Here is a 23,374-nt window from a genome sequence, read left to right as displayed (position 1 = left end):
GCATGGTCCTGCCCATGCCGGAGCGGGAGGGGTGACTCCAACCTGCCAGAGGCTTGGCTCTGAGCCCCCCCCACCCCCCCGCCCTTGTTTCTGTCCCACCCCAGCAGCAAGAACAATCTGCCTCTAGCTCCTTGGCCAGGGCAGAGGATAAGGGACCCCCCCCGCCCCCAGCTCTAACCTGCTGTGCTGCTTCTGCCTAAATGAGCCCCGCGTGGCCAGCGCTGCTGGGCGAAGGGCCCTGCCGCCTGGCTCAGTGCCCCACCCCAGGGTGCTGCCCAGGCAGGACTCTGCGGCCAGAGCACAGCGGGTGCTGCCAGGGGGCGGTGGGGCATGCAAAGCAGGTGTGGCGTCTCTGCTGGGCGGGGCTGGGGTCACTGGTCTCACCAGCCTGGAGACGCTGCTGCAGGCTGGAAGGGGCGGGTGGCTGCAGTCACCCCCCAGAGCTGGGCACCTCTCAGTAGCTGCCGCTGCACGGGCACTCGGGCCTGCCCGTGGCCCCTGCTCCCCCGTCCCTAACACCCTCTCTCCCCTTCACAGACCTTCACTCCCGGCCGCTCAGACGGGCCAACGCCGCCAGCCGGAGCCTGGACCCATCCGCTGGGACTCTCCCCAGGGGCCTCTGTCCTGCCCCTGCTGCCCCCTGCCCCGACTCCGCACTGAAGGACCAAAGGGACCTCGGGCGAGGCTGGCTCTGTGCCTTGGGAAGTGCCTTAGAGCGACAGTATTAGCGAGTGCCTGCACCTCCGGGGCCAGGCTCGTGGACAGGACTGGCCGGCACTGCCGGGGCCGGCAGGCAGGGGAGACCCCCGGCGTCAGCAGGACACTGGCAGCCGCAGAAACCCCTGGCGCGCGGGCTCAAGTGGCCGTGACGCTGGGTTTGGGGGCCCCCCCGGCCCTGTGTTCTGAGTCTTGGGGGCAGTGTTAGACCGATTTCCCCCCACCCACACATCCTGCAGCAGCCCAGGGGGTCTCAAGCCAGTGCAGCCCGGGGGCCTGGGCAGTTCCCACCTTTATCAGCTCCTGGCAGCGGTTGCAGCCAGCCCGCTCCCCGCCGCTCGGAAACGCTCCAGCCCACGGCCGCATAGGCAGAAGCTGGCCCCGCGGGGCGGCCCCTGGCCTGGAAGGGGCACCGCAGGGTGGATGCTGTGGGAGCCGGCCCGGCCTGCTTGGCAGCCGTGGCTGTTTAAATACCCTCCGGCGGTGATGTTCTAGCATCAAAGCCAAGCAGCTCCGAGCCAGGCCTTCCGCAGGCACAACGCTGCATCTTGCACCGCCCATGGGCCGATTTCCCATCGCGGGCCCTGCGGGGGGGTGGGGGGGGCGACAGGGCTGGGGACGGCTGACACTGGGCATGTGCTGGAGCTAGTAATGCTGAGCCCGGCGCTGGGAACCACTGTGGACACAGGGCCTTTCCTAAACCCAAAAGCCTTCCCTAGGCCAGCCCAGCCCAGCCTGTGGTGTCCTCCTCTCAGGGGCAGCCCTGCCACGCCCGGCCATTGACTGGCGGCTCCTGCCCAGCAGGAGAGCCCCTCTCTGGGGCAGATGGGGCCCAGCTAGGGTGGCGGCCAGGATGCTGCAGGGAGTTGGGTACCAGCTTCCACTGCAATTTGGACCTGAATTAACCTCACCCCTGAGGCCGGAGTAACACCATCCAAGCTAGGGCCTGAGCCTCCCCGGCTCCAGGGATGTTCTCCCAACCCTGCCTCCCCGGCATCGAGCCGTGATGCCTCCTCCTTGCCGCGCCAGTCGGTAGCGCCTCAAGGCCAGTCCTTAAAGGTGGGCTGGGGCCTCGGTGGGCCCTGCCCCCATTCTCAGCCAGGGCCTGCCCTGACAAACAGGGCTGGGCTCGTCTGTAGGGAAAAAGCCAGACCAAATACTAAGTGCAGTGGGCACTGCCGCGCCCCGCACAGGGCCTTTGCGCCCGTCTCCTTGGCAAAGCAACGGCTGTACTCACCCTTCTCGTTCGTTCTGCTCCGCGCCAGCTCGCTGGGGTCTGCCATGCCTGGTGCCTCTCTGCTCTGCCCTGACACCGCCCACCCCCAGGAGAGTCTCTTGGGGGAACTGACCCCCCCCGGCCCACAGCCAGTGCAAGGCAGGCAGCTTGCTGCAGGGCTCCTTGCACTTTGGTGGGACACATCAGTGAAGTGCCCCAGTGGGCCCTGGTCCAGCCCCCTGAACCAAACAAAATCCCTTGAGCACTCGGGCTGTGAAAGAATCTGCAAACCCGTTTCAGCTCCAGCGTGCGGGGGGGGGCATGTCAGCCCCCCGGCAGCAACGCCCGTGGGCCTTGGAGGACACGTGCTGTGGCAGCCACTAAACCAAAGACGCTCACCCCCCTGTCACAGTCGTGGCACAAGGCCTCAGCCCTCACCCTGCCCCCCCAGCAGCCGTGCCCTGCCTGGAAGAGCTCCTAATCCACATGCTCGTCCTCGTCTGTGGCCGGCAGCATGGGAGGCTGCCCCGAACCCCGTCAGGGAGCTGCGCTGGGAATTAGCCCCCCACACACACACACTTTCCCACCCTGGGCCCGGGTATTTTTCAGAGCAGACCAGCACTTTACCCCACACACTTCCTGTCTCACTCGCAGCCCTGGGCCTTGAGCTCCTGCCCCAGCGCCCGGGGCTGCACGAACACTATTGGAACGAAAGGGACCAAGGCCCAGGCGGTGGCTGGAGCGGGGCCGCTGCCCGCCCCACTGGGTACAGCCTTGCCGCGCCAGCAGCGCTCTGTAGCTAGGTGTGACTTTTTGTACATGTGAAATATACTGACTGTTGTATGCAGCCTGCTGTGCACCATTCCTAATGCCGGGCGAGCCCACGGATCCACCCAGCCGCGGCCTGGGAAAGCCGGGCTGAGCCTGGCCCCAGCCTTGGGGCCTATGAGGGGTCCACTGAGATGTGCTCGGCCTGCACTGATGCTGGGGAAGCTTACCCAGCACCCTCCCCTCCCCTCGCAGCACGTCAGGGGCAGCTAGAGCCCTCCCTGCCAGCCGCCAGGACTGGCCCGGCTCCCACACACTCATGGGTGAAACCAGCCAGGATGGAAGTGGGGCAGGTTGGTCCCCCCAGTGCACAGGTGGGGCCCAAGGCCGAGCTGTGACTCACCCCGTGAGCCGAGCCCTGCGCACCCGCGGGTGCAGCCAAGGCCACCTGGGAGGGCATTTGTCTCTGGTGCAGCCGAGCTCCCCTCCCGGTTTGGGGCGAGAGCAAGGGAGTGTTTGGGGTTTTCTATACTCCGTGCGCTACGGCCCCACGTGGGGCCGGCACAAGCCCCAGGGCTGGAGACCACCAGAGCCGGCCTCCTGCCTCTTCTCAGGGGGAGGTTTGATCTCCCAGTGGGGGCCCCATTTCCCAGCTCCTTGGGGCTCCCAACGGCCTGGCGTTGAGCAGGCACCTGCGTGCCCACCCCAGCACCAACAGGCCAAGCCTGCCAGCTGCGCTCTGCCAGGGGAGGCTCCGTGTCAGCCCCCCACCCCAAGGGGCTCTGGCCCCGAACACCCCCAGGCTTGGACCACATGCTGCCGCCAGGGGCTCAGCTCCTTGCACTGGGCCAAGGGTGATGGGGCCTGCGCTCAGCAGAGGCCTGGGGGGGGTGCAGCCCATTCCCTGTCACATGACAGAGCCCACCCCCGGTCAGCTCCTCGGGGGCTGGACACGTGCAATGTACCATGAGACGGCAGCCGCCAGGCCACATTTATAAATATTATTATTTAAAAACCCCTTTAATTCCCAGAGTATGAGCAGGCCGAGGGTCCCGGCTACTCAGCAGCACACGCCCCCGCAGCCAACCCCGCAGGGCGCCCCAGGCACCCACGATCCTCGGCGCAGCCACAGAACCGCCTGTGAGAGCCGCATTCGCCCTCTGCAGCCCAGGCGCCGCTGTCCTGGGGCCGGTCCTCTGAGCGCCGAGGGGCCGGCCAAGCAGAGGTGGTCACAGCCCCGGGGGCGACGGGTCCTCGGGTGCAGGGACGGGGGGAAGGAGTCCTGGGTGGAGCGGGGCCCCTTCTCTGCTCTCTTAGGCGCCCCCAGTCCTGGGGCAGAGCAGCAGCCCCCCGCCCGCACCGAGCTGTCCGGAGCCTCTGCCCAGCTCAGCGACAGTCCCGCAGACCTGGCTACTGATCGTCGTCCAGCTGCTGCAGCAGCGTCCGACGCCGCTTCTCCAGCTCGCCCTCGCTCGGCTCGCTGTCCGACGTGTCCCAGACGCTCTGTGTGGGGGCGGGGAGAGAGATCAGGGGGGCAGCCTGCCCGCTCCCTGCCTGCCCCCTGCCGGCGTCCCGCCCCCCTGCCTGCCCCACAGCCGGTGTCCTGCCCCATTGCCTGCCCTGCAACCTGCGCCACAGCCAGCGTCCGACCCCGCTGCCTGCCCCACTGCCGGCGTCCCGCCCCCCCGCCTGCCCCACAGCCAGCGTCCCGCCCCCCCGCCTGCCCCACAGCCGGTGTCCTGCCCCATTGCCTGCCCTGCAACCTGCGCCACAGCCAGCGTCCGACCCCCCTGCCTGCCCCACTGCCGGCGTCCTGCCCCCCCGCCTGCCCCACAGCCGGTGTCCTGCCCCATTGCCTGCCCTGCAACCTGCGCCACAGCCAGCGTCCGACCCCGCTGCCTGCCCCACTGCCGGCGTCCCGCCCCCCCGCCTGCCCCACAGCCGGTGTCCTGCCCCATTGCCTGCCCTGCAACCTGCGCCACAGCCAGCGTCCGACCCCCCTGCCTGCCCCACTGCTGCCATCCTGGGCCACACCTGCCTCTAGCCCCTCCTACCCCCACCCCTGTCCTGCCCCCTTCTTGCCGCCCAAAGCCAGGACTGCCACCTCCCCTGCCCCCCACTTACCTTCTCCCTCTTGAGGCTGCGCTGGGGGGAGCGCCGTCGCCCCTCCGCCCGCTCCGGCTCCTTCTCCTTCCCCTTCCTGCCCCTCTCTGGCCCTCGCTCGCCCTCGCTCTGGGGGCTGTTCTGTAACACAGTGGCTGGAGCTCAGGGGGGGGATTCCACCAGCGCCCTCCCCGCCCCAGGCTTGGCACCGTCCCCTCCCCCGCTGCACTCACCGATTTGTGCCTCTTCTTCTTGCTTTTCTTCTTCTGCTTCCTGGCCTTGCGGGAGCTGAGATCTGCGGGCAGAGGGGGTGTCAGGCGGGCGCCAGGCTCTGCACCAAGGGGCCCAGTCTCTCCCCCCCCCCCGCCCACCTGCCCGGGCAGCCCCGGCACCCACCTGAGCCGGGCGAGGAGGAGAGCTCCGAGCCGGACTCCGAGGGATTCCGCTTCCGCCTCTTCTGGGCCCGCTGGTGCTGGGCCTCCAGCTCCGACTCTGAGCCCTGCTGGGGAGGGGAGGAGGGGGGGTTAACACGGCCCAGGCTGGCCCCCTCGCCACAGCACCTGACTTTGGGCCCCTGCTCTCCCCGCCCCCGTCCGCCAGCACCAGTGGGCATCCGGGCTGCAGGCCCAGCTCCGGCCCCCGCCCGCAGGCCTGGCTCTGGGTGAGCCCGGCGCACAGGCCCAGGCCCTCGCCCTGGTCCAGCCGCCCGGCCCCCCGGCCCCGGCCCTCACCGACTGCGAGCGCTTCCGGTGGTGCTTCCTGCCTCTCTTGGCGTGTTTCTTGGCCTTGGCGTGGTAGTGCTGGCACTCGTTCTGGGGGCACAGAGCCACAGCCCGTCAAGGCACAGCGAGGTGGGAAGGAGACAAGAGCTGCCATCCCCTCCACATGGGACCCAGAGCCTCCCCTCACCCCCACCTTGGGGCACAGCCCTGCCCCCTCCACGCAGAGCCCAGAACCCCCACACACACCCCCGGGGCACAGCCCTGCCCCCTCCACACAGAGCCCCAGAGCCCCCCCCGGGGCACAACCCTGCCCCCTCCACGCAGAGCCCCAGAGCCCCCCCCGGGGCACAGCACTGCCCCCTCCACACAGAGCCCCAGAGCCCCCCCCGGGGCACAACCCTGCCCCCTCCACACAGAGCCCCGGACCCTCTTGCCACCCAGAGCACGGCCCTGTCGTCCCCCCACCCGGCTGGGGCCAGGCCCTGCCCCCTCCTCACCTCCAGCACCTGGAGGAACTCCCTGAAGAGCCGGATCCGTTCCGACTCCAGCGTGATCTGCTCGAAGGCCAGGTCACTGACGAAGCGCTCCCGCACCTGCAGAGACAGGGAGCTGGGGGACAGCCCGGAGCCTCCCGTGCGGCAAAGCACACGGCACGGCCAGCCCCTGCCCCACGGCACGGCCAGCCCCCCCGCCCACTGCACGGCCACCCCCCGCCCCACGGCACGGCCAGCCCCCCCGCCCAGGGTGAGGGTGGGGAGGGGCTGGGAGTGACGCCGGGGTGAGGGGCCCGGCCTGGCGAGTGACACCGGGGTGAGGGGCCCGGCCTGGCGAGCGACGCCGGGGTGAGGGTGGAGAGGGGCTGGGTCCAGGGAGTGACCCCGGGGTGAGGGGCCCGGCCTGGCGAGCGACGCCGGGGTGAGGGTGGAGAGGGGCTGGGGCCAGGGAGCGACGCCGGGGTGAGGGGCCCGGCCTGGCGAGCGACGCCGGGATGAGGGGCCCGGCCTGGCGAGCGACGCCGGGGTGAGGGGCCCGGCCTGGCGAGCGACGCCGGGGTGAGGGGCTCAGCCTGGCGAGCGACGCCGGGGTGAGGGTGGAGAGGGGCTGGGGCCAGGGAGCGACGTCGGGGTGAGGGGCCCGGCCTGGCGAGCGATGCGGGGGTGAGGGGCCCGGCCTGGCGAGCGACGCCGGGGTGAGGGTGGAGAGGGGCTGGGGCCAGGGAGTGACGCCGGGGTGAGGGGCCCGGCCTGGCGAGTGACACCGGGGTGAGGGGCCCGGCCTGGCGAGCGACGCCGGGGTGAGGGGCCCGGCCTGGCGAGCGACGCCGGGGTGAGGGGCCCGGCCTGGCGAGCGACGCCGGGGTGAGGGTGGAGAGGGGCTGGGGCCAGGGAGCGACGCCGGGGTGAGGGTGGAGAGGGGCTGGGGCCAGGGAGCGACGCCGGGGTGAGGGTGGAGAGGGGCTGGGGCCAGGGAGGGACGCCGGGGTGAGGGGCCCGGCCTGGCGAGCGATGCCGGGGTGAGGGTGGAGAGGGGCTGGGGCCAGGGAGCGACGCCGGGGTGAGGGTGGAGAGGGGCTGGGGCCAGGGAGCGACGCCGGGGTGAGGGTGGAGAGGGGCTGGGGCCAGGGAGCGACGCCGGGGTGAGGGTGGAGAGGGGCTGGGGCCAGGGAGCGACGCCGGGGTGATGTTGCCCAGGGGCCGGGCGCCGCAGGGGAGCGGGTTCCCCTGATACCTCGTCCCAGGAAGAGCCGGGCTCCAGGGCTGGGGCCGCCTGCCTCAGCATGCTCTTGAAGGCTGCTTCCCGGCGGCGTAGCTTGCGCACTTCCTCCTTCTCCCGCTCCCGCTCCCGCGCCTCAGCCTTCTCCAGCAGCTGTGGGGCAGGCACCGAGGGGTTAACGCCATGGGGTGGGGGCCAGGCCCAGCTCGGCCCCATCCCGCCCCGCCCCACCTACGCTGTTAAAAGTGAGCTTGATGTTGCCTGCGTCCAGCGTGGCTGCCCTCTTGTCAAAGCTGATCACGTGAGCGAAGTCCTCGAAGGTCGTGTTCACCTCCACGCTGAAGCCGCGATCCTGCCAGGACAGAGGCAGGGTCACCCGCGTCCCATCCCGTCCCCCAGGCCCAGCAGCGGCTGTGCCCAGAACTGGGCAAGGGCAGGAGGTCATGGGGGAGTCCCCATCCCCCTGCACATACAGTGTGGTACATAAAGAGAGTTCGCTTCTCCCTAGCCCTGAAATGCAGCCATCTCTGGGGTGGGGCATAGCAGCTGTTTAGGATGGGATGCAAAGAACAGGCCCACATCCAGCGCAAAGCACGGGAGTTTTCGAGCGGCAGAGTGAAATGAGCGGAGCTGGACTCCGGCCCGGATTAGCCTATGGCTTGGGGCGCTGGCTTCACACTTCATCCGCAAGGTGAAGTCCACCTGCGGAGAGAACAGGACCCTGGCAGGCTGGGCACGCGAGGCCGGGCAGAGGGGCCGTGCCATTCCAAGGCCCTCTCCACACAGCAGGACAACCGGGGGCTGGGGAAGCTGGTCAGACAGGACCCCAAACCCCACGGGCAGAGGCAGCTGCATGCCCTCACCTTTAAGATGTCCTTGATGATCTTCTTCTCGTCATGGAAACGAGCCTTGAGATCCTCCACGTAGAATTTAAACAAGTCCAGGGGGGTGGAGCCTGAGCAGAGGGGGCGGCGTTACAGGCCCTGCCAGGACACCCAGTGTGGCACCAGGACGGGGGGGCTGCTGGGCTCCAGAGAAGCCCCCAGCGCACTATGCTCCTTAATTAATACCCCGCCTCAGGCAGGCAGGTACTGCACAGGGCAGTCACAGCACGAGTGAGCAACAGAACCCCGGGCTCCTGGCTCCCAGCCCCCTGCTCTAACCACTAGACACGACTCCCCTCCCAGCCCCTGCTCTAACCACTAGACACGACTCCCCTCCCAGAGCAGGGCATAGAACCCAGGGGTCCTGGCTCCCAGCCCGCTGCTCTAACCACTAGAGATGACTCCCCTCCCAGCCCCCCTGCTCTAACCACTAGACACGACTCCCCTCCCAGAGCTGGGGAGAGAACCCAGGAGTCCTGGCTCCCAGCCCCCCGCTCTAACCACCCAGCGCCCCCTCCCCTCCCTGAGCCGGGAGAGAACCCAGGAGTCCTGACACCCACTCCCCTCCCAGAGCAGGGCACAGAACCTGGGAGTCCTGGCTCCCAGCCCTCTGCTCTAACCACTAGACACAACTCCCCTCCTGGAGCTGGGGAGAGAACCCAGGAGTCCTGGCTCCCAGCCCTCCCTGCTCTAACCACCAGCCCGCCCTCCCCTCCCGGAGCCGGGAGAGAACCCAGGAGAGAACCCAGGAGTCCTGGCTCCCAGCCCTCTGGTCTAACCACTAGACATGACTCCCCTCCCAGAGCAGGGCACAGATCCCGGGGGTCCTGGCTCCCAGCCCTCTGCTCTAACCACTAGCCACGACTCCCCTCCCAGAGCAGGGCACAGAACCCCCAAGTCCTGGCTCCCAGCCCCCCGCTCTAACCACTAGCCATGACTCCCCTCCCAGCCCCCCCTGCTCTAACCACCAGCCCCCACTCCTTTCCCAGAGCAGGGCACAGAACCCGGGAGTCCTGGCTCCCAGTCCTAACCACTAGCCACGACTCCCCTCCCAGAGCAGGGCGCAGAACCCCCGAGTCCTGGCTCCCAGCCCCCTGCTCTAACCACTAGTCTATTCTCCAGTCCCCTCACCAAGCACTTGATGCAGCCTCACTGAACACTGTCAAATGAGGCCTGGGAGGCGAGCGGCAGCTCACTAGGCCCCAGTGGGGAGGTGCAGGATGGGGACCCAGCCAGGGCGGGGATTGGAACCCAGGGACGCCCGGTGCTCAGCCCCCTCAGCTCTGCTTCAGCATCACAGCCTCTGCCCCCTCGGACGAGTCCCTTCTCCTCTCTGCACTTTCCCAGCTGTAATGGGGGGGGCGACGATACCCATCCCCAGGGACCCACCCCACTGGGCCCCCCGGCTCTACCCAGGAGCAGGAGTTCCACCTCTTTAGGGCTCCTGCCGCAGCCACGGCTGGCCCTTTAACAGGCCCCCCAGGGGCTCTCCCCCATGGTCCCGCGCCCCCCGCGGCTACGCCGCTCCTTACCGGGCTGGCCCAGCATGTTGGCAAAGCGGGCGTCGGCGCTGAGCGAGGGGTAGAGCTCCATCCAGGTGGACATGGAGTGCAGCTGCCCCTTGTCGTGCAGCTCATCCAGAAAGGCCTGGGCAAGAAGCAGCCTGTTATTCTACGATAGAGCGAGAGAGAACTTGGAGATCAGCCCCTCCCCCGAAGACACCTGCGCCCCAGGGGACAGCAGAGCCCCGCCCCCCGCGGCCCCTCCAAACAGCAGGGGGAGCGGCACGGATCACACGACCCCTCTGCACTGTGAAACAGAACATCAGCCCAGCCCACTGGGACCACCTAGGCCGGCGTCCTGTCTTCGGACAGCGGCCACTGCCAGGGGCCCCAGAGGGAATGAACAGAATTGTCAAGTGATCCAGCCCCGTCGCCCAGTCCCAGCTTCTGGCAAACAGAGGCCAGGGACACCATCCCTGCCCAGCCTGGCCAGTAGCCATTGAGGGATCGATCCTCCATGGACTTATCTAGTTCTTTTCTGAACCCTGTTATAGTCTTGGCCTTCACAACATCCTCTGGCAGGGAGTTCCACAGGTTGACTGTGCATTGTGTGAAGAAATACTTCCTTCTGTTTGTTTTAAACCTGCTGCCTAGTAATTTCATTTGGTGACCCCTAGTTCTTGTGTTATGAGGAGGAGTAAATATCACGTCCTTATTCACTTTCTCCACACCAGCCATGATTTTATAGACCTCAATCATATCCCCCCTTAGTCGTCTCTTTTCCAAGCTGAAAAGTCCCAGTCTTATTAATCTCTCCTCATACAGCAGCCGTTCCATCCCCCTCATCATTTTTGTTGCTCTTTTCTGAACCTTTTCCAATTCCAATTCTCTCTGTGGAGAGAGAGCTGGGCCACGGAGGGAGAGAGAGCCCTGGGCCACGGAGAGGGGGGAGGGATAGCTCAGTGGTTTGAGCACTGGCCTGCTAAACCCAGCGTTGTGAGTTCAATCCTTGAGGGGGCCACTTAGGGATCTGGGGCAAAATCAGTACTTGGTCCTGCTAGTGAAGGCAGGGGCTGGACTCGATAACCTTTCGAGGTCCCTTCCAGCTCTAGGAGATTGGTATATCTCCAATTATAATAAAAACAGAGAGCACCCTGGGTCACGGCGAGAGAGAAGCCTGGGCCACGGCCCATCTGCAGAGCCACAGAAAGGGGGAGTCGGGCCACGGCCCATCTGTGCCGCCATGGAAAGAGAACGAGCATCGGGGCCCGGCCCGGCCTCGCCGCCACATGTGATCGTGCCCCAAACACAGAGCAAACTGCGGCATCAGCTGGTGACATGCTGGTTGGCTTTGCCTTAGGAAAAAGTCTTAGGTAGCTGCTGCCCCCTGCTGGCCACTCCCTGGATAGCAGGTCCAAGCGCCCAGGCTGGGGTAACAGCTGGATCCTCCCAGACGCTCTCCAGCTCTGCCCGAAGGGGGGTTCAGCTGCCCTTGGCAGGGGCTGCTGGCGGATGGTTATCTGCAGGCAGCAGGGATGTGGCAAATGAGGACAGGAGTCGAGAGGAAGGCTGGAACTCAGGAGACCTGGGTTCTAGTCCTGCTTGGGCGAGGCGCCGTGCGGGCTCCAAGCGCTGCAGCCGGGCCCATTGTGCAGACGCTTGCTGCAGAGGGGGCTGGCGCCGCAGTAAATCTGCGCCCTCAAGACCCAGTAACTAGGACGAGGGACGAGTTCTCCAGCTGGCCTAGCGCTGCCTGCCCTGGGGGTCTGTCGGCCTAACTACGGCTCTCGGGGTGGGCATTTTCCACTGCCCTGAGCCACGCAGCTAGGGTGGCCTGCGTTGTACGTACAGGGCAGAAGGGTCTGGGCTACAAAGCTCCCGGAGCCCCTCCCTAGGAGCAGAGGCAGGGGCCCCCTGCTGCCAGCATGCAGGCGGCCAGGTGCTCTGCGAGCTGCAGGGCGCCCCTGGCAGCCGCCTGGGGAATGAGAGCTAAGGGCCCCTTAGACCTGTGCAGGGATGTTCACGTCACCTTCTCTCAGTGCCCCGGGCAGGGCCGGCTTTATGACCTGTGGGGCCTGACTGGGATACTCGGTGGCGGTCCGGGGGCTTCGGCGGCACGGGGTCCACTCCGGGTCTTCCGCGGCACCGAAGGACCCTCTGCCACCGAAATGCCACCAAAGACCCCCAGAGTGGACCCCCCGCTGCCGAAATGCCGCTGAAGACCCCAGGAGCGGGGCCCCCTTAGGCGCGGGGCCCGATTCTGGGGGATCGGGGGAATCGGCGTAAAGCCGGCCCTGGCCATTGCTCACTCGGGCACAGGGAGGGAAGGGGACTCTGACGCAGTAGGGAGCGGGGTGGATTGACCTGGGACTGTCTGCATGGGGGAGGGGAGAGCAGGGGGTACCTGAGCCTGTAACCTGAGCCAGGAGGGGGGTGGGGCCAGGTGACACCTTTGCCGGACAAAGGGAGAGAAAGGGGGGTGGGGGGTCAGCTGGAGGGTTTTCAGTTTGGAGCTGGCTGGGAAGAGGCAGGAACCCCAAGGCTGGGGCTAAGCTCCCTGCCCCCCCCCCCAAGGGACCCGGCTGAGGGGTCCTGGTTGTACCTACAAGCCCTGCTTGGGACTGTGTCCTGTCGTCTAATAACCCTTCTGTGTTACTGGCCGACTGAGAGTCCCGGTGAATCGCAGGAAGTGGGGGGTGCAGGGCCTTGACCCCCCCACACTCCGTGACAGGGACTGATCTGCCTCCGGCTGCAGCCACAATCCCAAACTCCCTCTGACTTCCAAGCTGCAGAACTGAGCCCTGAGCGACCCACCCCCCAGCCTGGCGCGGAGTCAGGAATAGAACCCAGGCGTCCTGCAGCGCAGAACAGTCACATTCTGCCGTCCTGCCCAGGCACCTGACCGTGGCCATCGCAGCCAGAGCCAGGGGGGAGGAGGACAGCAAGGGGAGAAGCTGCCCAAACCAGAACTGCTGGAACAACTACAGGAGGAGGCAATCCAGTGACTGAGCTCTTTAAACCCTGCTGATGTGCAATGACCACCCTGCACTGGGCATGAAAGGGTTACGGCTAATAGTGACCAGACACCGAGCTCCCTCCAGATACACCCTCCTCCCAGCCCAGCACCCTGACCCCATCCCGGCCACCCTTGCTTCTCCCAAGTCCTCGATGCCCCCCAAAGGGGCAGGCAGCCTCCAGCTAGACCTACAGGCCGCCCTGCTCCGCCGAGCCCAGACCCAGAGCCGTCACCCTCTGCTAGGGCATCACCACCTCTTCCAGACCCCAGGGCATGGATACCTGGAAGGCCTCTCTGTTCTTCCGCTGCTGGCGCCTCTCACGCAGCCTTGTCTTTTCCTTCTCCTCCTCCTCCTCCTTCTCCAGCGTGCGGATGTGCTCCTCGAAGCAGATCAGTGCATCCTCCTTGTCCATGTCTGCAGGAGGCACGGGGGGGGATGAGCGGGGAGAGATGGCACTGGGCGGGGTAGGGCAGGAAGGAGCTGGGGGAGCATGGGACCAGGCAGGGGCGGCTCCAGCCATTTTGCCGCCCCAAGCACGGCGGCACGCCGCAGGGGGTGCTCTGCCGGTCGCCGGTCCCGCGGCTCCGGTGGACCTCCCGCAGGCGTGCCTGCGGATGCTCCACTGAAGCCGCGGACCCTCCGCAGGCACGCCTGCGGGAGGTCCACCGGAGCCGCCTGCCGCTCTCCCGGCGACCGGCAGAGCGCCCCCCGCGGCATGCCGCCCCAAGCACGCGCTTGGTGTGCTGGGGCCTGGAGCCGCCCCTGGGACCAGGGAGCAGAGCCGGTGGGATACAATAACAACGCTTTGCCCCTCGTCTAGAGGGATGCCCCATGGTTACAGAGCAGGGGCAGAGGGGAGCAAGGCCTCTGGTTCTAGCCCTGGCTCGGGGAGGGGAGGGAGGTTCACTGGGTTAGGGCCAGCGGGGCTAAACGCCAGGTTCTACCCCTGGCCCTAGAACAGGAGAGGCCCAGTGAGTTACAACTGGCAGGTCTGGCGGCCAAGACCCCTGGGTTCTACCCCAGGTCTGGGTGGGCCGTGAGGTCTGGTGGGTTACAGCAGGGGGGGCTGGGATCCAGGACTCCTATGTTCCACCCCTGCCCCTAGAAGGGCAGGGGGTCCCATGAGGTAGAGCAGGAGAGATCTAGGATACCTGGGTCTGCCCCAGATCTGGGTGGGCCGTGGGGTCTGGTGGGTTAGAGCAGGGGGCGGGGGAGGCTGGGCACCAGGACTCCTGGGTTCTATCCGTATTGCTGGGAGGGGGGCAGACCGTGTAGTGATTAAACACTGGGGTGCAGAAGTCCTGACTCTCAATCCCCTTGGAATGTACCATCTTGGAGAGACGGGGGCGGGGTCCTTGGAGCACATCTGTTGGAAGGGGCCTGAGACTAGGGAGATGGGTGCAACCAGATGGCACCTTTCTGGGAGAAAGGGTGTGGCTGGCCTGTACTATTTATGGGGCAGGGGAGTGGCTGGCCTGTACCATTGATCTTGTGCTGTGGGGGGGCAATATCTGGCCTGTACCATTTATCTTGAGGCAAGGTAGGCATGATTGGCCTGTACCATTTATCTTAGGGTGGGGGCAGGGTGGGCATGGCTGGCCTGTACCATTTATCTTGTGCTGTGGGGGGCAATATCTAGCCTGTACCATTTATCTTGAGGCAAGGTGGGCATGATTGGCCTGTACCATTTATCTTAGGGTAGAGGTGGGGGGGGGGGGCAATGGCTGGCTTGTACCATTTATCTTAGGGGCGGCAGGGGGGAAGCAATGGCTGGCCTGTACCATTTATCTTAGGGTGGGGGCAGCGGGGGGGGGGGGCAATGGCTGGCCTGTACCATTTATCTTAGGGTGGGGGGAGGCGCAGGGCTGCCCTCACTCTGCAGGTCCTGGTCCTCGGCGAAGGTGGGGTTGTCCATCAGGTACTGCTGGGCCTCGGACCAGGTGGTCTGGAAGCTGACGTTGCTCATGCTGTCCAGGATGTTCTTCAGCGCCTGGATGTTCCGCTTGCGCAGCTGCTTGGCGTGTTCCTGCGCGGAGGAGACGGGCCGCGTCAGATGCCCCCGCCACAGGGACCCAGCCCAGGACACATGGCGCCCCCCTGGCTCCCCGCTTGCTGCCACGGCCCCACACGCCTCCTGCCTGCTGCCACGGCCCCACACGCCTCCCGCTGCCACGGCCCCCCACTTCCCCCCCGCTGCTACGACCCCACACAGCCTCCCCCGGAGCAGCCACTACTGCGGTGCAAGCTGATAGCACCGGCGGCCATGGCCCCCTCCCCCAGCAGGCAATGCTCCCCCTGAACCGGTTACTCTGACTCCATAGGAAATGTAAGGGGGTGGGGGACATTTTGACTTTGAATAAGGGGTTCCCGACCTGAAAAGACTGAGAAACACTGGCCAGCTGCATAAGCCAGGCCGGAGAATCACGCCCTAGGACCCCTCCTCCAGCCCAGAGCCAGGGGCTGAGCCACATCCCATTTACAGACTCCCGAGTGACACCCCCCATGCCTGGGTGAGCCATTCAATGGTTAATTCCCCCCAAATTGTGCCATATTTCCAGTCTGCCCCAGCCCCTGGGTCTTGTTCTGCCTTCGTAGGAGCCCGGAGCTCTCAGACAGCTCCCCACGTACGTTCCTGCTGTGACCAGGTCACTGCTTAGCCTTCTCCGGGATACACTAAGCTGAGGGTCTTTACTCCCTCGCTGTCAGGCAGCTTTTCCACGTCTCATCTTGTGACTCTTCTCTGAACCCTTCCCCGTTTGTCAGCTCCCGCTGGGAAGTACGGACACCACATGCAGACACGGTAGCCAGTCTCACCAGTGCTGCATGCAGAGGTGACACCACCTCCCTTAGTCTTCTTGCTCAGACGTCCACCCATCGCTTCGCCCTCCGAGCCACAGCACTGCACACTCCTGTCAGCTGCTGCCCACATGGACTCAGCCCCTTTGGGAGGCAGCTTGCCAGGAGACAGGGCCCCGTCCTACCAGCGTGACCTACCCTCCCAGCTCCTAGAGATGTGACCTTTGGCTGTGTTAAACCACTGGACGTGCCCAGTTTACGATGCAGCCGATTACTCAGTTGAATCACTATGCCCTGCTCTGCCCACTCAGCTGTCAGCAGCGAACGTTTCCTGTACAGATTTTATACACTCTCCCAGATCGCTGACAAAGCCACTGCAAAGCCCTGGGCCCCGTGGCGGGAATGATGAGGATTCCATTTACACTGGTGCCCTGGGATCGAGCCGCAAGCCAGTTTAGACGCCAATCAGTATGTGCCACGTGGGTTTTGTGCAGCATTTGTTTTTAATCAGGATGGAGCGTGATGGCCGGGCACGCCGCACCAATGTCTGGCGGGGTCACAGAGGCCCTGACACCGTTATGGGACAGCCTGGGCTCCGTGCCGATGCCAGACGGGGTCACAGAGGCCCTGACACCGTTATGGGACAGCCTGGGCTCCGTGCCGATGCCAGACGGGGTCACACAGGCCCTGACACCGTTATGGGACAGCCTGGGCTCCGTGCCGATGCCAGACGGGGTCACACAGGCCCTGACACCGTTATGGGACAGCCTGGGCTCCGTGCCGATGCCAGACGGGGTCACACAGGCCCTGACACCGTTATGGGACAGCCTGGGCTCCGTGCCGATGCCAGACGGGGTCACACAGGCCCTGACACCGTTATGGGACAGCCTGGGCTCCGTGCCAACGCCAGACGGGGTCACACAGGTCCTGACACTGTTATGGGACAGCCTGGGCTCCGTGCCGATGCCAGACGGGGTCACACAGGTCCTGACACCGTTATGGGACAGCCTGGGCTCCGTGCCAACGCCAGGCAGGGGTCACACGGGCCCTGACACCATTCTGGAGCGTGACGGCCAAGCGCACCGTGCTGACAGCGGGTGGGGTCACATCGACCCTGACACCGTTATGGGACAGCTGGGCTCCGTGCTGATGCCAGGCAGGGTCACATCAGTCCGTCACCATTCTGGATTGTGACAGCCGAGCGCTCCGCACTGACACCGTTCTGGATTGTGACAGCCAAGTACTCCACACGGACACCGGGCAGGTTCACACCGGCCCTGACACTGTTCTGGATTGTGACAGCCGAGCGCTCTGCACTGACATCGTTCTGGATTGTGACAGCCAAGTACTCCACACGGACACCGGGCAGGTTCACACGGACACCGGGCAGGTTCACACCGGCCCTGACACTGTTCTGGATTGTGACAGCCGAGCGCTCTGCACTGACATCGTTCTGGATTGTGACAGCCAAGTACTCCACACGGACACCGGGCAGGTTCACACCGGCCCTGACACTGTTCTGGATTGTGACAGCCGAGCGCTCTGCACTGACATCGTTCTGGAGCGTGACAGCCAAGCGCTCCACACGGGCACCAGGTGGGGTCATAATGGCCCGTCACCGTTCTGGAGCGTGACAGCCGAGCGCTCTGCAAGGACACTGGGCGGGGTCACGCTGGCCCGTCACTGCCCTGCGCCACAGCTGGGACCCGCCGTTACCTTCTCCTTCTTGGCCAGGAAGAACAGCACGTCGTCGTAGATCTCCTTGCGGTCGCGCTCGGGGACCACAGCCCAAACCTCCTGCTCCCCAAACATCTGCTCAGCTTTCCTGGGAAGGGAACGGCCGGGGCGGGCAGTTACTGGGCCAGGCTCCTCACTGCGCACCCGGGCCCAGCGAGGACACGCAGCGAGACACTTCTCCCCATGGGGACGGGGACAGAGCCAGAGCGCAGCCAGCAGGCGGGTATACTGACCGGGCAGGGGGCAGCCCGGCTCCTGCGGGCTCAGGGGCAGAGGCGAAGGAGACGCCTGGAGGGACTGACGCAGTCGGCGATTTCTGACGTTTGCAGGGGCTCCTCCAGCTGCTTGTGAAACGGCCCCTCTGGGCGGGGGAGATGCCCCAGGGAGGGCTTCTCTCGGTCATTTCCGGCACAGCCTCCCTGGAGACAGCTCAGCCCTGCTGGGCCCCACCTGGCCAGTGACACTCACCTCCCCCATGCCGTCTAACTGGGGACCCCGGAACCTGCTCTCAGCCCCACTTCCTCCCTCCCCACCCGCGGGCTGGCCACAGACCCTGCAGAACAGCCCACAACGGACTCGCACATCTCGACTGCCAGGGAAGGCTGGTCTGTGGCTAAAGCAAGTGGCACCAGGACTCCTGGGTTCTCTCCCCGGTGCTGGGAGGGGAGTGGGGGCTGGTGGGTTAGAGCAGGGGGGCTGGGAGCCAGGACTCCTGGGTTCTTTCTCTGGGTTGGGGAGGGGAGGCGCACAGGGGTTGGCTGGATCCTGAATGATGTTAGCTGTGTGTGTGCTCTCCTAACCTTCCACCTGCTCTGGGACCCTCCATCCGGCACCCCAAGGCCAGGTCCCATAACCCCGGGGGTCCCCCTCAACAGGCAGGATGCGACACCCTGCCTGGCTGCTCTCCCCACACGGCCTCCCAGCCCCTGCCTGGCCCCTCTCCCCCATGGCGCCCGCCCACACCTGTAGCGGGTGATGGAGCTCATCCGCTCGTGCTGCTCCAGGAACCGCTGCAGCTCCTCCTTGGCCTCCTTGGCCCTCAGCCGAGCCTCCTCCTTCTCCTCCTTCTCCCGCTGGGCCTTGTAGGCATTGAAGGCCTGCTTCTTCTCGCTCAGCTTGGGCAGGGCACTGGGCACAGACCAGACGGGCTGGGCTGGGTTAGAGGCCAGCGTCGAGGGCAGAATGGGGGCGCTGCCTGGAGGGGGCTCCCGGGTACTCCAGTCCCGGCCTCTCTCAGCAGTGGGCGCTGGCTGGAGGGGGGGGTCCCGGGTACTCCAGTCCCAGCCTCTGCCAGGAGGTGCTGTGGGGAGCGGGGCAGGAGCACTGGCTGCGGGGGGGGAAGGGGGGGTACTCCCAGGTACTCCCTGCAGGGGGCTGCACGCCGGCAACCAGCCAACATGGAAGGGGGCCAGTGCCGGCGGTGGGGCTGGTCCCTACCTGTACCGCGGATCGTCCACGATCATCTTCATGGCCAGCTCCCACGACGTGTTGGAGGGGACGCCCTGACACCAAAGGCTGGGACTCAGCTGGGACCGTGCCAGCCCCAGCCCCCCACAAACAGGCCCCCCGCCCTGGCCAGCCCCAGCCCCCCACAAACAGGCCCCCCGCCCTGGCCAGCCCCAGCCCCCCACAAACAGGCCCCCCGCCCTGGCCAGCCCCAGTCCCACAGCCAGCCCCCCACCCTGGCCAGCCCCAGCCCCCCACAAACAGGCCCCCCGCCTTGGCCAGTCCCCAGCCCTGCCTCCCTCCTCCGTACCTTGTCCTTCAGCAGCTCCTTAAAGGCCAGCTTGGCCTCATCCTTGGTGCTCCAGCTGCAGGTGCACCTCTCCCCGGCCCCCCCCTCCTCCTCCTCCTCCTCCTCCTGCCGGCCAGGGTCACCACTGCGCCGGGAACACAAACACACCGGGGTCATGGCATGAAACGCTGGGGGCTGCACCCCAGGGAGCTGCAGGAGAAGCAGGGGAGGGGCACAGGCTGGGCTGGAGGGGGGCGTCCCGCTTGGCTCAGCAACACTCACTCCCCGGCGGGGGGGATCCCGGGGGAAGGGCCCCGTCACTCCCCAGCAGGGAGGATCCCGGGGGAAGGGCGGGGGGCCCCGTCGCTCCCCGGCAGGGGGATCCCGGGGGCAGGGCGGGGGGCTCCGTCGCTCCCCGGCAGGGGGAATCCCGGGGGAAGGGCCCCGTCGCTCCCCGGCAGGGGGATCCCGGGGGCAGGGCGGGGGGCCCCGTCGCTCCCCGGCAGGGGGAATCCCGGGGGAAGGGCTCCGTCGCTCCCCGGCAGGGGGATCCCGGGGGAAGGGCGGGAGGCCCCGTCGCTCCCCGGCGGGGGGGATCCCGGGGGCAGGGCGGGGGGCCCCGTCGCTCCCTGACAGGGGGGAATCCCGGGGGAAGGGTGGGGGGCCCCGTCGCTCTCCGGCGGGGGGGATCCCAGGGGGCCCCGTCGCTCCCCGGCGGGGGGATCCCGGGGGCAGGGCGGGGGGCCCCGTCGCTCCCCGGCGGGGGGATCCCGGGGGAAGGGCCCCGTTGCTCCCCGGCGGGGGGATCCCGGGGGGCCCTGTTGCTCCCTGACGAGGGGGATCCGGGGGGAAGGGTGGGGGAAGGGCCCCGTCGCTCCCTGACGAGGGGGATCCCGGGGGCAGGGCGGGGGGCCCCGTCGCTCTCCGGCGGGGGGGATCCCGGGGGGCCCCGTCGCTCCCCGGCGGGGGTGCACTCAGCTGGAATTCTCTCTCCGGGCCGGTGTTTGTTGTCTCTGTTCCACTCTCTGGAGCAGGGCCTGGCACCATGGGGCCCAGCTCCTGCCCGGGGTATCCTGTGCGAGCTGGGTGCGCCGGCCGTCCAGGTGGCCCTGGCCACAGATGCTGGTGCTAACTGGCCCCCGGGCGTAGCGTCCGAGGAGAGCAAACGCCCCCAATACATGGGGCAGGGGGTCCCTGCTCACAGCTCCCCAGCCCAGGTCGCCGTCACCTGCTGGTCACTTCCTCCTGCTGCAGGGCTGCTTCCTCCGGGCGTTGGGCAGCGCTCCCCAGCGCAGGCGGCTCCTGCTCCTCCCCACCCGCAGTCTCTGTGTCCGTGGTGGCGGCCGAGGACAGGCTGGGGCTCGAGGCGGCTGATGGCGTCTCCTGCAGCTTCCTGGAAGAGCAGAGAAGGCCGGAGCCTGGGTCTAGTGAGACATAGAGGGGAGGGGGACAGAGGGGCCCACGCAGAGTCCTGAGGGCTAGTCTCCCGGGCTCAGTGGGGCCCACCCCCCATGAGGGGCAGAGTGGCCCCTGTAGGCCCCATGCCGGGGGGGTGGGCTCTGCTCTGCCCTCCCCACGTAACGCCAGCGAGGGAGGTACCTGTCCTCGAAACCCATGGCCTTCCGGTGGGCACCCCCCCTCTGGCCCCCAGGGGGCCCTGGTCCTGAGCACACCCCCCCGGCCCCCGGGGGGCCCCGCTCCTGAGGGCTCTGCCCCCCTCTGGCCCCCCGGGGGCCCTGGTCCTGAGCACACCCCCCCGGCCCCCGGGGGGCCCCGCTCCTGAGGGCTCTGCCCCCCTCTGGCCCCCCGGGGGCGCCGGCGCCCTACTCTTACCGCCCTGGGTCAGAGCTAACGGGTCCAAGCCCCGGGGGCAGACGCCAGCCACTCACCCAGCCGCCTCCTCCTCGATGAGCGCTGCAAGGAGGGAAACAAAGAGCCCGGCCGTTACTCGGGGCCCGGCGCCCCATGGCCAACGTGGGGACGTGTCACTGCGAGGAGTTCTGCCTCTGTGCCCGGCGGGTGCAAAGGGCTCAAGCAGGGGGCCTTGGGCACGTGGCTGGTGCGACTGGCCAGCTAAGGACTGGCTGCAACTGACCCGCTTCGACACAGGATCTGGCCTGGCACCGGAGCCCCCGGGGCTGAGCCTAATGCCGGGAGTCGGGCAGGGCCGCGAGGGCTCAGCAGGACGAGGGCCTGAGAGGTGCTGGAGGCTGGGCTAAGCGCTGGGACCAAGAGACAGGAGCAGACTGAGAATGGCAGAGCCACAGCAGCCGGCTGGTGGAGCCCAGCACTGGCCAGCCTCAACTCTGGCTTCTCCTCTGCCTCCCCGGGCCGCGCCCAGGACAGGGGGCTGTGCCTGCTGGCTAACAACCCCCTGTTCTGAACAGACTGCTGGGGGGGCAGCGGCTCCCTGAGATCTCGGAGCAGGAGTCTAGTGCGGTGGGACTCCTGGGCAGAGCTCAGGGGAGAGGCAGGAGGGCTGGAGCCCGGAAGCCAGGCTTGGAGGCCTGCCCTCATGGCAGGGGTGATCCCTGGGGGGTCTGGGACCACTCACAGGCTGGGGCACAGAGACCCGGGGGCACTGGCTGCACCCCCAGCCCGGCCCATGGGAGGGGGGGGGTTACCCTGCAGCCCAGACAGGAGCATCAGCCTGGGGCACGGGGGAGGCTGCCTATGCTCCCAAGGGTGTGGTTGTCCTGCTCCCCAGCTCCCTGGGCTCCCGCCCCCTTTACCCTCCAGCTCGTCCAGGTCCCGGGGCTTGGTCCAGCGCGACTCCTTGCTCTGGGAGTTGTAGTAGTAGGACTTGCCTGTGTCCGACTTGTACTCCCTCCAGGGACACCGGGAGAGCAGCAGCTGTGAGGGAGAGAGCAGGGCACCATGAGCCAGGGGAGGGCTATGGGGAGGGCACTGACAATACCAGGGCTGAGAATGGAGGCAGGAGTCCTGGGGAGCAGGCCAGTAGCTCACAAGAGCTGAGGTCTAAATCCTCATGTTATATTCTGCCTCCCTAATCTACTCCTGGCCACACACGCACATTTCCAGCTGCTGCGCCCCGCCCCAGAGGTGGCTGCATCTCAGTGCTGGGTGAAGGGCTCTGAAGGAACTCGCCTCTGCTTTGGACTTCAGCTCGTCTGGCTTCTCCCAGGTGGACTGCTTGGAGCTGCAGTTGTAGTAGTAAACGCGCCCATCCGGGGCCCTGTGCTCACTCCACGGAGGCTTCTGGGCACCACAAGCAAGAAAAGGGTCAGGAAGGTCCAACCAGCCCCCCCCACGTCCTACCCCCAGCTGCCACACAGCTCAGCAGGGCCCCTGCCCCCCAGGGCCATGCAGCCCACCAGGGCCCCTGCCCCGGCCTCCTCCCTGTACAGCAATGGGCCTGATCCTGCTCCCACCGCAACACAGCGGCAAAACTCCAGACGACGCCAGTCGGGTCAGTAACTCACCCCACTGGAGTAAGGGGCAGGTGGCAACGTGCCATGACCTCCCCATGGTGCTCAGGGGGGAGCGGTGCCCCCTGGGCGCAGGATTGGGCCCTTGGCAGACGTTTGGCTTTTCCTGGCCGTTGTCCCCAGGTCCTCCCCGGGAATTAAACTGGGATCACACACACCAGAGGCACCGGAACGGGGGGCGGGGCGCCAGGGCCCCCCACTGGTAGGGCGCTTCTGCTACTCCTGACACACACACCACCTATGAGGGCTGCGTCACTGCCAGCCACCCTCGCCCAGAGCCACGGAGAAGGGACAGGACACGCTACCTTGCAGGGGGCGTCCTGCACGGGGGAGCCGCTGCTCATCAGGCTCTGCTGGACGGGGGCCACCATGGGATTCAGGAGCTGTGGGCACAAGAGTGACAAGAATCAACTCCTCTTCTGAGCTCTGCTGGTGCCCCTCAATCCCGACCCGCAGCCCCTGCTACCCCAGCCCTGCCCCCCCAGCTCTGCCAGTGCCCCTCAATCCTGACCCACAGCCCCCTGCCAGCCCAGCCCTGCCCCCCCAGCTCTGCCAGTGCCCCTTAACCCGACCCGCAGCCCCTGCTACCCCAGCCCTGCCCCCCCCAGCTCTGCCAGTGCCCCTCAACCCGACCGCAGCCCCTGCCACCCCAGCCCTGAGCACCACCCCAGCTCTGCCAGTGCCCCTCAATCCTGACCCACAGCCCCCTGCCAGCCCAGCCCTGCCCCCGCCAGCTCTGCCAGTGCCCCTCAATCCCGACCCGCAGCCCCTGCTATTCATGGGGGTTAAGAGGCTGGGATGAACGCTCCTTAGGGATGGGGGGAGCCTGTGCGGCAGCGTTGCTGAGCATTGATTTGGAGGAGGCTACTCACTGTGGGTGCTGGCTGGGCCGGAGCAGCTGGAAAACAAGAGCCGTATGTTACTGGGATGCTCGAGGGCTGTCAGGTGGGGGTTACAGATCCCCAAGAGAGACTGGCAGGGCTAGACACCCAGCATCATGCACAGGACTGGGCCC

At 66.9% G+C, this 23,374-nt stretch overlaps 2 protein-coding genes across 16 annotated transcripts in view; one reads left to right on the top strand and one right to left on the bottom strand.

Moving 5' to 3' along the window:
* Nucleotides 1–866, top strand: part of FMNL3 (formin like 3) — a 49,156-nt gene extending 48,290 nt beyond the window's left edge. For 8 of the 9 annotated variants that reach the window (XM_044994746.1, XM_044994744.1, XM_044994749.1 and 5 more), the window contains one exon: nucleotides 538–866. In XM_044994746.1, the coding sequence (XP_044850681.1) occupies nucleotides 538–728 (191 nt within the window). In that variant the 3' untranslated portion in view covers nucleotides 729–866. The remainder of the gene's footprint in view (nucleotides 1–537) is intronic. The other variant, XM_044994742.1, reaches the window with a different exon arrangement.
* A 2,855-nt stretch (nucleotides 867–3,721) lies between these two features.
* The window catches only part of PRPF40B (pre-mRNA processing factor 40 homolog B), a 35,121-nt gene continuing 15,468 nt past the window's right edge, over nucleotides 3,722–23,374 (bottom strand). For 4 of the 7 annotated variants that reach the window (XM_044995051.1, XM_044995050.1, XM_044995048.1 and 1 more), the window contains 22 exons: nucleotides 23,232–23,257; nucleotides 22,665–22,742; nucleotides 22,019–22,129; nucleotides 21,643–21,763; nucleotides 20,800–20,824; nucleotides 20,139–20,303; nucleotides 18,932–19,055; nucleotides 18,613–18,677; nucleotides 18,139–18,303; nucleotides 17,155–17,263; nucleotides 14,518–14,668; nucleotides 12,923–13,056; nucleotides 9,656–9,794; nucleotides 8,103–8,194; nucleotides 7,475–7,591; nucleotides 7,255–7,392; nucleotides 6,024–6,119; nucleotides 5,536–5,616; nucleotides 5,201–5,306; nucleotides 5,038–5,099; nucleotides 4,826–4,945; nucleotides 3,722–4,204 (listed from right to left, as the gene is read on the bottom strand). In XM_044995051.1, coding sequence (XP_044850986.1) covers nucleotides 4,112–4,204; nucleotides 4,826–4,945; nucleotides 5,038–5,099; nucleotides 5,201–5,306; nucleotides 5,536–5,616; nucleotides 6,024–6,119; nucleotides 7,255–7,392; nucleotides 7,475–7,591; nucleotides 8,103–8,194; nucleotides 9,656–9,794; nucleotides 12,923–13,056; nucleotides 14,518–14,668; nucleotides 17,155–17,263; nucleotides 18,139–18,303; nucleotides 18,613–18,677; nucleotides 18,932–19,055; nucleotides 20,139–20,303; nucleotides 20,800–20,824; nucleotides 21,643–21,763; nucleotides 22,019–22,129; nucleotides 22,665–22,742; nucleotides 23,232–23,257 — 2,318 coding nt within the window. In that variant the 3' untranslated portion in view covers nucleotides 3,722–4,111. The remainder of the gene's footprint in view (nucleotides 4,205–4,825; nucleotides 4,946–5,037; nucleotides 5,100–5,200; nucleotides 5,307–5,535; nucleotides 5,617–6,023; nucleotides 6,120–7,254; nucleotides 7,393–7,474; nucleotides 7,592–8,102; nucleotides 8,195–9,655; nucleotides 9,795–12,922; nucleotides 13,057–14,517; nucleotides 14,669–17,154; nucleotides 17,264–18,138; nucleotides 18,304–18,612; nucleotides 18,678–18,931; nucleotides 19,056–20,138; nucleotides 20,304–20,799; nucleotides 20,825–21,642; nucleotides 21,764–22,018; nucleotides 22,130–22,664; nucleotides 22,743–23,231; nucleotides 23,258–23,374) is intronic. The other 3 variants (XM_044995046.1, XM_044995047.1, XM_044995049.1) reach the window with 3 other exon arrangements.

The sequence above is a fragment of the Mauremys mutica genome, chromosome 20 (genome assembly GCF_020497125.1).
Source record: "Mauremys mutica isolate MM-2020 ecotype Southern chromosome 20, ASM2049712v1, whole genome shotgun sequence".
Taxonomy (NCBI): Eukaryota; Metazoa; Chordata; order Testudines; family Geoemydidae; genus Mauremys; species Mauremys mutica.
Note: the sequence above shows the minus strand (reverse complement) of the source record. Positions and strands in the feature narration are given on the sequence as shown.